Genomic DNA, 15,593 nt, shown 5'->3' with positions numbered 1-15,593 from the left:
GTGTGTGTGTGCCTGCCTGTCTGTCTGTGTGTGTGTGTGTGTGTGTGTGTGTGCATGTCTGTCACTGTGTGTGTGTGTGCATGTCTGTCACTGTGTCTCTGTGTGTGAGTGTGTGTGTGTGTGCCTGCCTGTCTGTCTCTCTGTGTGTGTGTGTGTGTGTGTGTGTGTGTGTGTGTGCCTGCCTGTCTGTCTCTCTGTGTGTGTGTGTGTGTGCCTGCCTGTCTGTCTGTGTGTGTGTGTGTGTGTGTGTGCATGTCTGTCACTGTGTGTGTGTGTGTGTTTGTCTGTCACTGTGTGTGTCAGTGAGTCAACTTTTCAATGCTGCAGCGCTCAGTGAGTTTCTCAATGCAGCTGTACACAAACACTTAGAAATTGCACTGCACTCTGTGTTCAGCTCACAACAAGACAGGATCTGTTACAATGACCTGGCGTCTGAATATTTTGGCCTACGTGGTCTTTGGTAAGTAACGTTACATTTGTTTTATTTACAGCAGCGTGCACATTTATCAGAACACCCCTTTGTTCTGTAGTTTTGATTTGTTGTGCGTACGAAACCAAACCACTGGAATTGCAAATCTTATAAAATTGCCAAAATAAGCAAATTAAAGATTGTCTAATTTAAACAATTACTATAATAGGCCACGCATGCAGTTAATTTAAAACAGTAAGAGAAAAAGAAGCCACAAATTCTTAAATGCAGGAGACTTCTTTGTTTTTAGATGCCTGATTAAAGCACAAAGTGGTCTAACATTTTCACACATGAGTGCCTACTGTTTCTAATATCAGTGATTTACTGAACGGAAATTCTCACACCCAGAAGTTTCCATTTTGTTATATAAGATAAGAAACCTGACTGAAATATTAACCTGTAGGGCTTTTTATAAAGCAGACCGCTTTTAATGTGGACTAATCCAGGTCTCTTTAGCGGTCTGTTTATGGTGACGATATAGCTGCAGAAATTAAGCTTATTTCTACATATAGAAGTTTACTAGGTTAAATTTGCACACAGCAATTCTGCAGTTTACCGTGTTTCTACTTGTCTGTACCCTAAACATGCTTCCCAATGCTTTCATTGATTTTAAGAATATTGCATACAACTTTTGTTTGAGTCTAAAAAACTCTGCAATGATCTGTTTCTGTATTTCAGTTCCGTTACTGATGTGAAGTTTTAAATAAAACACCTTCAAATCTCAAATAAACCAAAACAAAATGCATTTATTGTCATTGTTATTTAAGATATACATCATAGCTTCGGTATCATAATGCGATTTGAGCATTTGCATGAGAAAGTAATTTGGAACGTCGTAAGTGAACTACCACAGCGGGGTGAAACTAAGTTACAGGAATGATTTTAAAAACATCGCTGCTATGTCTATGAGTCACAGAAACCTACGAAAAGACAAGATAGGAAGGAAAAAGCATTGACACACAGAGCCCAATATCAGCTTGTCTGAGTTTTCTTTAGAAGCTACCCTGAATTTTGATGAAAGAAACAGGAACCTCCTTCTGAAGTAGTTATTAAATATGAACGTAAGAAATTCCAGAGCGAGATACGGCCATTCAGCCCACTTCTGCTTAAGAACATAACATAAGAACATAAGAAAGTTTCCAAACGAGAGGAGGCCATTCAGCCCATCTTGCTCGTTTGGTTGTTAGTAGCTTATTGATCCCAGAATCTCATCAAGCAGCTTCTTGAAGGATCCCAGGGTGTCAGCTTCAACAACATTACTGGGGAGTTGGTTCCAGACCCTCACGATTCTCTGTGTAAAAAAGTACCTCCTATTTTCTGTTCTGAATGCCCCTTTATCTAATCTCCACTTGTGACCCCTGGTCCTTGTTTCTTTTTTCAAGTCAAAAAAGTCCCCTGGGTCGACATTGTCTATACCTTTTAGGATTTTGAATGCTTGAATCAGATCACCGCGTAGTCTTCTTTGTTCAAGACTGAATAGATTCAATTCTTTTAGCCTGTCTGCATACGACATGCCTTTTAAACCCGGGATAATTCTGGTTGCTCTTCTTTGCACTCTTTCTAGAGCAGCAATATCCTTTTTGTAACGAGGTGACCAGAACTGAACACAATATTCTAGGTGAGGTCTTACTAATGCATTGTAAAGTTTTAACATTACTTCCCTTGATTTAAATTCAACACTTCTCACAATATATCTGAGCATCTTGTTAGCCTTTTTTATAGCTTCCCCACATTGTCTAGATGAAGACATTTCTGAGTCAACATAAACTCCTTGGTCTTTTTCATAGTTCCCTTCTTCAATTTCAGTATCTCCCATATGATATTTATAATGCACATTTTTATTGCTCGCTTTAGTGTCAGAAAATGAAAACAAAAAAAAAACCAAACCAAGTTAGCAGGGGAAATGAAACCTCTGGGAATACTTGGCTAAACAGACCGCCCTTCCTCTAGGCAGCCAGGTCAAAGTCTTACTGTGGTCACAGAGAGGGTAATACAGTATTGCTCATGACAGCATCCAGTCTAGTTTCGAAGCAACCGATTTCAGTCTCTGCTTCAACAACTCTGTCCGGCGCCCTGTTTCAATGGCTCACCTCCCTTTCTGTGAAAAAGCTCCTTCTGCCCTCGGTTCTGAATATCCGTCTTCATTTGCCACCGATGGCCCCTGGTTCTGTTCTCTGTGACCTGTGAGAAAAAATTCTCAGCAGTTACTTTGTCAAACCCCATTGACAATTTTAAATACCTCTATTATTATTATTTGTTTATTTAGTAGACGCCTTTATCCAAGGCGACTCGCAGAGACTAGGGTGTGTGAGCTATGCATCAGCTGCAGAGTCACTTACAACTACGTCTCACCCGAAAGACGGAGCACAAGGAGGTTAAGTGACTTGCTCAGGGTCACACAATGAATCAGTGACTGAGGTGGGATTTGAACCGGGGACCTCCTGGTTACAAGCCCTTTTCTTTAACCACTGGACCACACAATGTCTTTGCTGAGCTTGGCTGGAGTTTATTTTTTTGACTCGTAAGAGACTGAGACACGGATTCAGCTGTAATAAGATGAAATCATAATCCCCTTTCTGATCAAATGAAAGCTCGTCACTTATTTACTTACGAAAGGAGTACTATTTAATCTTCCTTAATGTAAGCATGAGTATTAGCCTATGTAAAATGCACAGAGAAGTTTTCATATTTTCAGATTCTCTTTATCATTGACTTTTTCGACCTGAAAAACAAAACAAGGACCAGGGGTCACAAATGGAGATTAGATAAAGGGGCATTCAGAACAGAAAATAGGAGGCACTGTTTTACACAGAGAATTGTGAGGGTCTGGAACCAACTCCCTGTTGTGAGAAGCTTGTTCGAGTCCAGATAAGTGTAGTTTATTGAAGATAAAAGTTCTGAGTTCCAAAGTTACAACCAGACATCTTAAAGGTTACACGGTGACAACAGTTTGCAGGTATCCTCCCCCCAAGCACGGATCAGAGCAATACAAAGAACATTTCAGTATTCTCAGTTTAAATGCAGTCTTTCAGTGACATCGTGATTTTTCTTTAACAATCAGACAAAGACACAAATCTCTTATCACTCGGTTAATTGTCCATTGTCCTAACCCTAGCTTCCAAGCATCTGGTTCAATCCAGTTCCTCTTTGAAGTAGCTAGTTTTTTTTTTATAACCCTCCAGTCTGTAAATATATTTAAGAATGTGTTGGTACCTCTAACACAAAAATAATATTCCACCCTAAATGCCTTTCTTGTTAGAACTGGACAAAGGAGAGGACAACATCTATTTCAGATTGTCTTGGAGCCTTGTCTTAAGAAGGACAAAAGTGACCAGAAAGATCAACTTACTGTCTAACTAGTAATTTAACCAGAATCTGACTTAATGTTTAACCCATTCTGTCAGGTTGTATTCGAAGACAAAAACATCATTTATATCTAAATAAAATGTTCCAACACTCCCCAGTAATGTTGTTGAAGCTGACACCCTGGGATCCTTCAAGAAGCTGCTTGATGAGATTCTGGGATCAATAAGCTACTAACAACCAAACGAGCAAGATGGGCCGAATGGGGCCTCCTCTCGTTTGTAAACTTTCTTATGTTCTTATGTTCTAATTACCCCGTCCTGTCGACCCAGGGGACTGAAAAAAGAAACAAGAACCAGGAGTCACAAATGGAGATTAGATAAAGGGGCATTCAGAACAGAAAATAGGAGGCACTTTTTTACACAGAGAATTGTGAGGGTCTGGAACCAACTCCCCAGTAATGTTGTTGAAGCTGACACCCTGGGATCCTTCAAGAAGCTGCTTGATGAGATTCTGGGATCAATAAGCTACTAACAACCAAACGAGCAAGATGGGCTGAATGGCCTCCTCTCGTTTGTAAACTTTCTTATGTTCTTATGTTCTTATGTATGAAACAGATAGCATTCATCTTCAATAGGAGTACTCCATTGTCTGTTTTTTTTTCTTTGTAGGATAAAATAATTCTATAATACATTTTACAGAAATAAAATAAGGGGTCACCAAATTAATTAAATGAGGATGCAATTTTTATTTGTCATTATTTTGAACTATTTGTATCATATACTAAACTATCAATGTAAATATTTGCTTTTCAAAGACATGAAATGGGCACATGGAGACCTGAAAATACTGTATTTCACTATTGCTAAAAACAACATATGATGTATACTTAAAGATTTTAAAAAATGCTCTGAAACTTTTAAAATATTTGTACATGCATTTCGCAAAATACCTAGTTCACAAATTATTTTGTATTATTCACTAACATGCCTTTCTTAGAGGGTGCTTATGGTGGAAGTGAATATAGACTTATTTCAATAGAAAATATGTTTCTAAATACTGTTGTCACATTTTAAGCCCCTCGTTTGTTGTGATGGGCTATTTTGATGCCCACAGTGTTCAAACCACAACAGGCTTCAGTGCGCTGCCTTGTAAATATTATTATTATTATTTCTTAGCAGACGCCCTTATCCAGGGCGACGTACAATTATTACAAGATATCACATTATACATATATCACATTATTATTAATTTTTTACATACAATTTCCAAATAATTCAGTTGGGTTTTTACTGGAGCAATCTAGGTAAAGTACCTTGCTCAAGGGTACAGCAGCAGTGTCCCCCACCTGGGATTGAATCCACGACCCTCTGGTCAAGAGTCCAGAGCCCTAACCACTACTCCACACCACTAATTTGTATTATTATGACTAGCCTAGTCTATAATCCAAATGTATACTGTCAGTGCAGTGTTAAATTGTACACAATTACAAACCACCTGCACACTAATAGAATAAGTGTGTTTTTCCTATACTGGTGGGGTTAGTGGGACATGGGTGCATCTATTAGAACATAAGAACATAAGAACACAAGAAAGTTTCCAAACGACAGGAGGCCATTCAGCCCATCTTGCTCGTTTGGTTGTTAGTAGCTTATTGATCCCAGAATCTCATCAAGCAGCTTCTTGAAGGATCCCAGGGTGTCAGCTTCAACAACATTACTGGGGAGTTCGTTCCAGACCCTCACAATTCTCTTTGTAAAAAAGTGCCTCCTATTTTCTGTTCTGAATGCCCCTTTATCTAATCTCCATTTGTGACCCCTGGTCCTTATTTCTTTTTTCAGGTCAAAAAAGTCCCCTGGGTCGACATTGTCTATACCTTTTAGGATTTTGAATGTTTGAATCAGATCGCCGCGTAGTCTTCTTTGTTCAAGACTGAATAGATTCAATTATTTTAACCTGTCTGCATACAACATGCCTTTTAAACCTGGGATAATTCTGGTTGCTCTTCTTTGGTTGCTCGTCTTACTAATGCATTGTAAAGTTTTAACATTACTTCCTTTGATTTAAATTCAACACTTCTCACAATATATCCGAGCATCTTGTTGGCCTTTTTTTTATAGCTTCCCCACATTGTCTAGTTGAAGACATTTCTGAGTCAACATAAACTCCTAAGTCTTTTTCATAGTTCCCTTCTTCAATTTCAGTATCTCCCATATGATATTTATAATGCACATTTTTATTGCCTGCATGCAATACTTTACACTTTTCTCTATTAAATTTCATTTGCCATGTGTCTGCCCAGTTCTGAATGCTGTCTAGATCATTTTGAATGACGTTTGCTGCTGCAACAGTGTTTGCCACTCCTCCTATTTTTGTGTCGTCTGCAAATTTAACAAGTTACTATACCAGAATCTAAATCATTAATGTAGATTAGGAATAGCAGAGTTGAGGGGAACCAGAAATGTCATAGAAAATGTGTTTTCAAGGCTTGTAAGCCCCTGACTTTAGTGAAAATTAGGTACTTGAATGTTCGCCTCAAATGCATTGAGCAACTACAACTGGCAACGCAAGAGATAAAGCAGACTGGGAAATGCCAGCAAGAACTGCAACTGTTTTAATCGTGCTTTCAAAAGTTCTGAACAAATTGATGCAACTCTAAGTGTCTCAATCTCCAGCAGCTTCCACATGCTTACTGCATTTCGCCATATTAGTTGTTTATTTAGCAGACGCCTTTATCCAAGGCGACTTACAGAGACCACACCCTTATAGAACAAAGATTTTTAATAGGTGGTAGAAAAGTCTGATCCTTATATTTTTCATATATAGAAATTGGCCCCTTTTTATGTATTTAAAATATATGGGATATATATTTCAGTCTGTAATCCATATATTTATTTTATATGGATTACAGACTAATGAAAATATATGGTGCGCCATATATTTATAACATACTAAATATATGATTTACAGACTAAAATATATCCCATATATTTTAAATATATATAAAAGGGGCCAATTTCTATTTATGAAAAATATAAGGATCATACTTTTCTACCATATATTAAAAATATAGTTTTTTTTCTATAAGGGAATTGTATTTGCATTGTTTTTTCCTGTTTGTATTTAATGTCCTGTATTTCACTGTATTTAATGTATTTGCATTGTTCCTCACTATCTTGTAAAGTGCTTTGTGATGGTGGCCCACTATGAAAGGCGCTATATAAAATAAATATTGATTGATTGAACGTCTCACCCGAAAGAGCACAAGGAGGTTAAGTGACTTGCTCAGGGTCACACAATGAGTCAGGGGTTGAGCTGGGATTTGAACCGGGGACCTCCTGGTTACAAGCCCTTTTCTTTAACCACTGGATCACACAACCTCCATAACCAATTGATAGTTATTTGAGATCATATTGCACACAGCTGATTCACCATTTGCGTATCGCATACTTTATATCCAAACTAAGCCTTTTGAGGATTTGTTTGTTTATTTAGCAGACGCCTTTATCCAAGGCGACTTACAGAGACTAGGGTGTGTGAACTATGCATCAGCTGCAGAGTCACTTACAACTACGTCTCACCTGAAAGACGGAGCACAAGGAGGTTAAGTGACTTGCTCAGGGTCACACAATGAGTCAGGGGTTGAGCTGGGATTTGAACCGTGGACCGCCCTAGACTTCTGACTCATTTGCAACTGGTTTGTGACAATCGTGAACACTTTATTACAGCTACCCCTTAGTGTCTTCAGTGTAAATTCAATGACTAGCGGCTAGCAGTCTTTCTCAGTGTCTTCAATTGAAACACCAAAGAGTAGACAATTCAATGCTAAACAGAACTATGACTGGCTGTAAAATAACATATTTCTAATAGAGGAAGCAGTGGAATCGTGGGTGGATTTCAGAACAGGGTTATAAGGGGAGTTTCTATGACAGTGTTGGCACGTCCTCAAACTAGTCATGCTTAGGACACATGAATAATCACATTGAGGGGAAGGGGGGGTTATTTTGAGTTTTTTTGCTAACCACTGAGGGGCGTGTATTTCTTACTCAGAATTTGGGTGGGTTGTGAGCAAATGTAATTCTTTGGGGAGTTTTAATATCCAATTTTTATTTATAAATTAAAAAATGATGTTCTTCAATGACAATGCAGACACACAGACACACAGACAGAGACAGACAGACAGGCAGACAGACAGACAGATAGATACAGACACACAGACACACAGAGACAGACAGACAGACAGGCAGACAGACAGACAGACAGATACAGACACACAGAGACAGACAGACAGACAGGCAGGCAGACAGACAGACAGACAGAGACAGACAGACAGGCAGGCAGGCAGGCAGACAGATACAGACACACAGACACACAGAGACAGACAGACAGACAGAGACAGACAGACAGGCAGGCAGGCAGACAGACAGACAGTTACAGACACACAGACACACAGACACACAGACAGAGACAGGCAGTCAGACAGACAGCTACAGACACACAGACAGAGACAGACAGGCAGGCAGACAGACAGACAGACAGATACAGACACACAGACACACAGACAGGCAGGCAGATAGACAGACAGATACAGACTCACAGACACACAGACAGAGACAGACAGACAGACAGACAGTGGTCCTAGCCCAAAATGAATTACAGCTGCAACTCGCACACAGCTGGGAAAATGCACCTGTCTGTCAGTCTGTGTGTGTGTGCGTCTCTGTCTTTGTGTGTCTGTGTGTGTGTGTGTGTGTGTGCGTGTGTGTCTCTGCACGACCTCAGTGGCTGTGCTGTGTGTGTGTCTCTGCATGACCTCAGTGGCTGCGGTGTGGTGTGTGTCTCTGCATGACCTCAGTGGCTGTGCTGTGTGTGCGTCTCTGCATGACCTCAGTTGCACTGAAAGTAGGACAGCTCTACCCAGCCTCTGGTTAAGTCACAACCTGGTTTCTTGTGGGGCTTCATTGCTGCACGCTGTCTTTTTCTTTACCTGAGGAAAGCTGTGTGTGTGTGTGTGTGTGTGTGTGAGTCTGTGTGTGAGTCTGTGTGTGTGTCTGTGTATGAGAGTCTCTGTGTGTGCGTCTGTGTGTATGTCTGTCTGTGTTTGTGTGTGTGTGTGTGTGTGTGTGTGTGTGTGTGTGTGTGTGTGTGTGTGAGTCTTTGTTTGTGTGTGTGTGTGAATCTTTGTGTGTGACTGTGTGTGTGTGTGAGTGTGTGTGTGTGACTGTGTGTCTATGAGTCTAACCCTTATAAAAGTTTCCCTTAGTAAAAGCACAGCAAAGTGTAATAAAGCACAGTGAAAGCATTGTAAAGCACAGAGAGGTCTGGTAAAGCATAGGGAAGCATTGTAAAGCACAGATAGGTCTGGTAAAGCATAGGGAAGCATTGTAAAGCACAGAGAGGTCTGGTAAAGCATAGGGAAGCATTGTAAAGCACAGAGAGGTCTGGTAAAGCATAGGGAAGCATTGTAAAGCACAGAGAGGTCTGGTAAAGCATAGGGAAGCATTGTAAAGCACAGAGAGGTCTGGTAAAGCATAAGGAAGCATTGTAAAGCACAGAGAGGTCTGGTAAAGCACAGGGAAGCATTGTAAAGCACAGAGAGGTATGGTAAAGCATAGAGAAGCATTGTAAAGCACAGAGGGGTCTGGTAAAGCATAGGGAAGCATTGTAAAGCACAGAGAGGTATGGTAAAGCATAGAGAAGCATTGTAAAGCACAGAGAGGTCTGGTAAAGCATATGGAAGCATTGTAAAGCACAGAGAAGTGTGATTGAGTTTTAAATCTTTTTTTTTAAATGGTATTGTATTGTATTACATTGCATTGTATTATATTGCACTGTATTATATTGCACTGTATTGCATTGTATTGTGTTGTATTGTATTGTGTTTTGTTTATTCCTCCAGTCTCAATTCAGTCTCATGGCTTCAACATTGAAACAGAGAACAGCAAAGTGATCACGGAGAGAGCGCAGTGGTTCGGACACAAAGTGTTACAGCACCCCTCAGGGTGAGTGACTGAACCCAGCTCCCCCACAGCACGGAGATCACACAGGGGAGAGGGAGGGGGAGAGGGAGGAGAGGAGAGGAGATGGGGAGAGGAGAGGAGACGGGGAGGAGAGGAGAGAGGAGAGGAGAGGGAGGAGAGGAGAGGGGAGAGGAGAGGAGAGGAGAGGGGGAGAGGAGAGGAGACGGGGAGGAGAGGAGAGAGAGGAGAGGAGACGGGGAGGAGAGGAGAGAGAGGAGAGGAGAGGGGGAGAGGAGAGGAGATGGAGAGGAGAGGAGAGGGGGAGAGGAGAGAGAGGAGAGGAGAGGGGGAGAGGAGAGGAGACGAGGAGGAGAGGAGAGGAGACGGGGAGGAGAGGGGGAGAGGAGAGGGAGGAGAGGAGAGGGGAGAGGAGAGGAGAGGGGGAGAGGAGATGGGGAGGAGAGGAAGAGGGGGAGAGGAGAGGAGAGGAGAGGGGGAGAGGAGACGGGGAGGAGAGGAGAAGGAGGAGAGGAAGAGAGGGGGAGAGGAGAGGAGAGGGCAAGGAGAGGAGAGGAGAGGGGGAGAGGAGAAGAGGAGAGTAGGAGAAGGGGAGAGGAGAGAGAGGAGAGGAGACAGGGAGGAGAGGGAGGAGAGAGAGGAGAGGGAGGAGAGGAGAGGAGAAGAGAGGGGGATAGGAGAGGAGAGGGAGGAGAGGAGACAGGGAGGGAGGAGAGAGGGAGGGAGGAGCGAGGAGGGGGAGATGGGAGAGGGAGGGATGAGAGAGAGAAAGATCAAAGGAAGCTCTAATGTAAGCTCACACAATATTATTTTAATAAGAAGGAAAGAAAGAAAGTAACTATAAGGTAGAGATGAATGAGTGAGAAAAAGCAAACAGATTTATTGGATGCTTACATTCTGATTATTTTAATGGACCGTATTCATCTGTCTTTTAACTGTGTGTATTTTGACTCCCGATCCTGAATCAATTCCTGTGTTTGTTGCTGCAGAATTATTGTGAGTGCTCCCCTTGAGAAGAACAGGAACCTCTTCAAATGCAGCTATGCCAGCGGCTCCTGTTCTCCAATTAATATTGATGGTAAACTTTATTAACCTTTTCTCATAGTTTACTGCTTTGGTATCCCCCTGGTAAAAGCACAGCACAGTGTAGTAAAGCACAGAGAAGATAATGAACCAGCCCCCTTCTCACAGCACAGTGAAGATAATGAACCAGCCCCCTTCTCAAAGCACAGTGAAGATAATGAACCAGCCCCCTTCTCAAAGCACAGTGAAGATAATGAACCAGCCCCCTTCTCAAAGCACAGTGAAGATAATGAACCAGCCCCCTTCTCAAAGCACAGAGAAGATAATGAACCAGCCCCCTTCTCAAAGCACAGTGAAGATAATGAACCAGCCCCCTTCTCAAAGCACAGAGAAGATAATGAACCAGCCCCCTTCTCAAAACACAGAGAAGATAATGAACCAGCCCCCTTCTCAAAGCACAGTGAAGATAATGAACCAGCCCCCTTCTCAAAGCACAGAGAAGATAATGAACCAGCCCCCTTCTCAAAGCACAGTGAAGATAATGAACCAGCCCCCTTCTCAAAGCACAGAGAAGATAATGAACCAGCCCCCTTCTCAAAACACAGAGAAGATAATGAACCAGCCCCCTTCTCAAAGCACAGTGAAGATAATGAACCAGCCCCCTTCTCAAAGCACAGAGAAGATAATGAACCAGACCCCTTCTCAAAGCACAGTGAAGATAATGAACCAGACCCCTTCTCAAAGTAAAGAGAAGATAATGAACCAGCCCCCTTCTCAAAGCAAAGAGAAGATAATGAACCAGCCCCCTTCTCAAAGCACAGAGAAGATAATGAACCAGCCCCCTTCTCAAAGCACAGAGAAGATAATGAACCAGCCTCTTCTCAAAGTACAGAGAAGATAATGAACCAGCCCCCTTCTCAAAGCAAAGAGAAGATAATGAACCAGTCCCCTTCTCAAAGCACAGAGAAGATAATGAACCAGCCTCTTCTCCTGATTGTTTTTCCACACAGGAATAACTCCAATAGAGGATTCGGGAATGGGTCTATCCATGACAATTAACCCCACAACGAAACAGCTTTTGGTAAGTGCCCAATAATACATATACAGTGCCTTGCAAAAGTATTCAGACCCCTGACCAATTCTCTCATATTACTGAATTACAAATGGTCCATTGAAATTTCCTTCTGTTTGATATTTTATTTTAAAACACTGAAACTCAAAATAAATTATTGTAAGGTGACATTGGTTTTATGTTGGAAAATATTTTTAAGAAAAATAAAAAACTGAAATATCAGTATTCAAAATTGCAGATTATAGAGCTCGATAAAGCCCGAATGTCACAGTTCACTTGCAAATGAAAATGCACAAAAACAACTAAAGATCTAATTGTTCTATTGAAAGATATAAATGAAAGTAGAGATTCGGCTTCATAATAAAACAACAAATTATTACAAAAGTATTTGAGCATTCAGCATATTTCGTATGAAACCCATTGATGAATTATCATGACTGAAAACCAACACCTGATAATTATAGAATAAAAAAATACATAATCATCTGAAAAATAAATTGGAAATTTGTGATTGAAAAAACACAAATGGTTAAAACTAAACAGTAACGATCTCAAAATGGCAGTGATGCAACTAAACGAGAAAGGAGAAACTGCCAGGAAAATAGCAGAAAGACTTGGTTTACCGACACAGGAGAACAGGAACTACTGCAGCTAGCTCCGGATGTGTAAGAACAAGAAAAATTTCTGCAAAATCTGGAAGAAGAATCGCCCTGCAAAATCCTGGGATTACTGCAAAAGATTTGACACAAGACTTGAGAGAAGATGGTCAAGAAATTCACGAGCGAACAATTCAACGATAACTTAACAAGATGAAAATCCATGGGCCAAAACCAAGATGCAAAACTATACACAAGAGAAAACCATTGGAGTCTTTCATTGAAGATTTTTTCACCAAGAAAACAACAACATGTTTGGAGGAAGAGAGCGCAGCAGTGTGGAGTAGTGGTCAGGGCTCTGGACTCTTGACCGGAGGGTCGTGGGTTCAATCCCAGGTGGGGGGACACTGCTGCTGTACCCTTGAGCAAGGTACTTTACCTAGATTGCTCCAGTAAAAACCCAACTGTATAAATGGGGAATTGTATGTAAAAAGAATGTGATATCTTGTAACAATTGTAAGTCGCCCTGGATAAGGGCATCTGCTAAGAAATAAATAATAATAATAATAATTTATTAAAGAAAAGTTAATCATACCCAGTGTTAAACATGGTGGAGGTTGTGTGATGGTATGGGCTTATTTTTCTTCCTCAGACACTGGCGACCTTTTTGTATTGTAGAAGGATCAGTGAATGCTGCAAAATATCAAGAAATTTTGCACTCTCATTTGTTACCCAGTGCTAGCAGGCTTTTTGGACGGAAGTTTGTATTCCAGCAGGATAATGACTCTAAGCATTCTACAAAGGGATTTCTGAATTATTATTATTATTATTATTTATTTCTTAGCAGACGCCCTTATCCAGGGCGACTTACAATTGTTACAAGATATCACATTATACATTATTTCACATTATACAGATATCACATTATTTTACATACAATTCCCCATTTATACAGTTGGGTTTTTACTGGAGCAATCTAGGTAAAGTACCTTGCTCAAGGGTACAGCAGCAGTGTCCCCCACTGGGGATTGAACCCACAACCCTCCGGTCAAGAGTCCCGAGCCCTAACCACTACTCCACACTATAATATAGATTACAGTTATGGATTGGCCATCTCAGTCCCCAGACTTGAATCCTATCGAGATGTTGTGGATTGACTTGAAGGCTGCTGTTGCAAACAGGAAACCAACGTTGATTGCAGAATTCAAAGCTGTAAGAGCTGAACAATGGAAAAAAAAATCTCCGGAAAGATGCCAGGAACTGGTTTCAAAATACAAAAAAGACTGCGAGCCGTAAAGGGTGGGCACACAGAATACGAATGTAAGGGTGCCCAAATACTTTTGTCAAAGTGTGAAATTAGTTGCTGCGTGATATTTTTAATTTTATTCATGTTATGCAATAATTTTTTTTGTTTTATTATAATGTCGGATCTCTACTTTCATTTACATCTATCAATAGAACAATTAAAAATTATAGACATCACTTTCTTTGTGGTTTTTCTCATTTTCTTTACCGCCCAAATACTTTTGTCTGTGACTATATATATTTATACTTCTTACCACGCATAATACAATACAATACAATACAATACAATATTATACGATACAATACAATATGATACAATACAATACAATACAATACAATACAATATGCTACACCACAATGCAATACAATACAATACAATATGATACAATACAATATGATACAATACAATACAATACAATACAATACAATACAATACAATACAATACAATACAATACAATACAATATGATGCACCACAATACAATACAATACAATACACTATGATACAATACAATACAATACAATACAATACAATACAATATGATGCACCACAATACAATACAATACAATACAATACAATACAATACAATACAATACAATACAATACAATACAATACAATATGATACACTGCACCACAATACAATACAATACAATACAATTCAATACAATACAATACAATACAATACAATACAATACAATACAATACAATACAATTCATAACAAACTCTTTGATAATAAATGATGATCATCACGCCTCTGAGGCAGGCATTCTTGCATTAATTAACAAAAGGAGAACCTAAATGCATTGTCTTTGACTTTGGAGGGGATTGAATTATGACTCCTGAATAAAGATATTCTTCAACTGGAATTTTTTATTCTGCTTGTTTTGCAGGCTTGCGCCCCACACTTAGTGCACTCTTGTGGTAAAAACATGTATCTCAACGGGGTGTGTTACAAATTTGACGACAGTTTCCGCACCCCCCCCTCACAGAACATTACCCCGGGATACCAAGGTAAAGCAGCCCAGGTCCGCTCTCATGAACCTGGGTACCACTTTCCATTAAGTCTCTAATTACTGTGTAGTTAGGATTAGGGTTAGGATTGGGGTTAGGGTTAAAGCATGCAAAAATATGATATATCTAGATAGATAGATAGAGAGATAGCTAGAGAGAGAAATAGAGATAGATAGAGAGATAGATAGATAAATAGATATAGAGATAGAGAGAGAGATAGAGAGACAGATAGATGTTTTGAAGGATGTTATATATCATCGTATGTGGTATACATTTCTTGTGAAAGTCACTATACTAATGAAAGCTCTCCTCCTCCTCCTCTTCCTCCTTCCCCTTCTCCTCCTCCTCCTTCTTCTCCTCCTCCTTCTTCTCCTCTTCCTCCTCCTTCTCCTCCTCCTCCTCCTTCCCCTTCTCCTCCTTCTCCTCCTCCTTCTCCTCCTTCTCCTCCTCCTCCTCCTTCCCCTTCTCCTCCTCCTCCTTCTTCTCCTCCTCCTTCTCCTCTTCCTTCCCTTCTCCTCCTCCTCCTCCTTCCCCTTCTCCTCCTCCTTCCCCTTCTCCTCCTTCTCCTCCTTCTCCTCTTCTTCCTCCTTCTCCTCCTTCCCCTTCTCCTCCTCGTTCTCCTCCTTCTCCTCCTCTTCCTTCCCTTCTCCTCCTTCTCATCCTTCTCCTCCCCCTTCTCCTCCTCGTTCTCCTCCTCCTTCTCCTCCTCTTCCTTCCCCTTCTCCTCCTCCTCCTCCTCCCCCCTCTCCTCCTCCTTCCCCTCCTCCTTCTTCTCCTCCTCCCCCTCTCCTCCTCCTTCCCTTCTCCTCCTTCTTCTCCTCCTTCTCCTTCTTC

The 15,593-nt window shown here is 40.8% G+C and overlaps 1 protein-coding gene across 1 annotated transcript; it reads left to right on the top strand.

Moving 5' to 3' along the window:
- The first annotated feature begins 42 nt into the window (after positions 1–42).
- On the top strand, positions 43–14,989 carry LOC131709693 (integrin alpha-M-like). The gene is made up of 5 exons (XM_059012376.1): positions 43–460; positions 9,672–9,774; positions 10,740–10,828; positions 11,784–11,854; positions 14,639–14,989. Exons 1-5 carry the CDS (start codon positions 421–423, stop codon positions 14,816–14,818), a joined length of 483 nt encoding a protein of 160 aa, XP_058868359.1. The 5' UTR covers positions 43–420; the 3' UTR covers positions 14,819–14,989.
- The last annotated feature ends 604 nt before the right edge of the window (positions 14,990–15,593 follow it).

Source organism: Acipenser ruthenus, chromosome 44 (genome assembly GCF_902713425.1).
Source record: "Acipenser ruthenus chromosome 44, fAciRut3.2 maternal haplotype, whole genome shotgun sequence".
NCBI classification, from domain to species: domain Eukaryota; kingdom Metazoa; phylum Chordata; class Actinopteri; order Acipenseriformes; family Acipenseridae; genus Acipenser; species Acipenser ruthenus.
The sequence above is the reverse complement of the archived record's forward strand: the minus strand, read 5'-3'. Positions and strand labels throughout refer to the sequence as shown.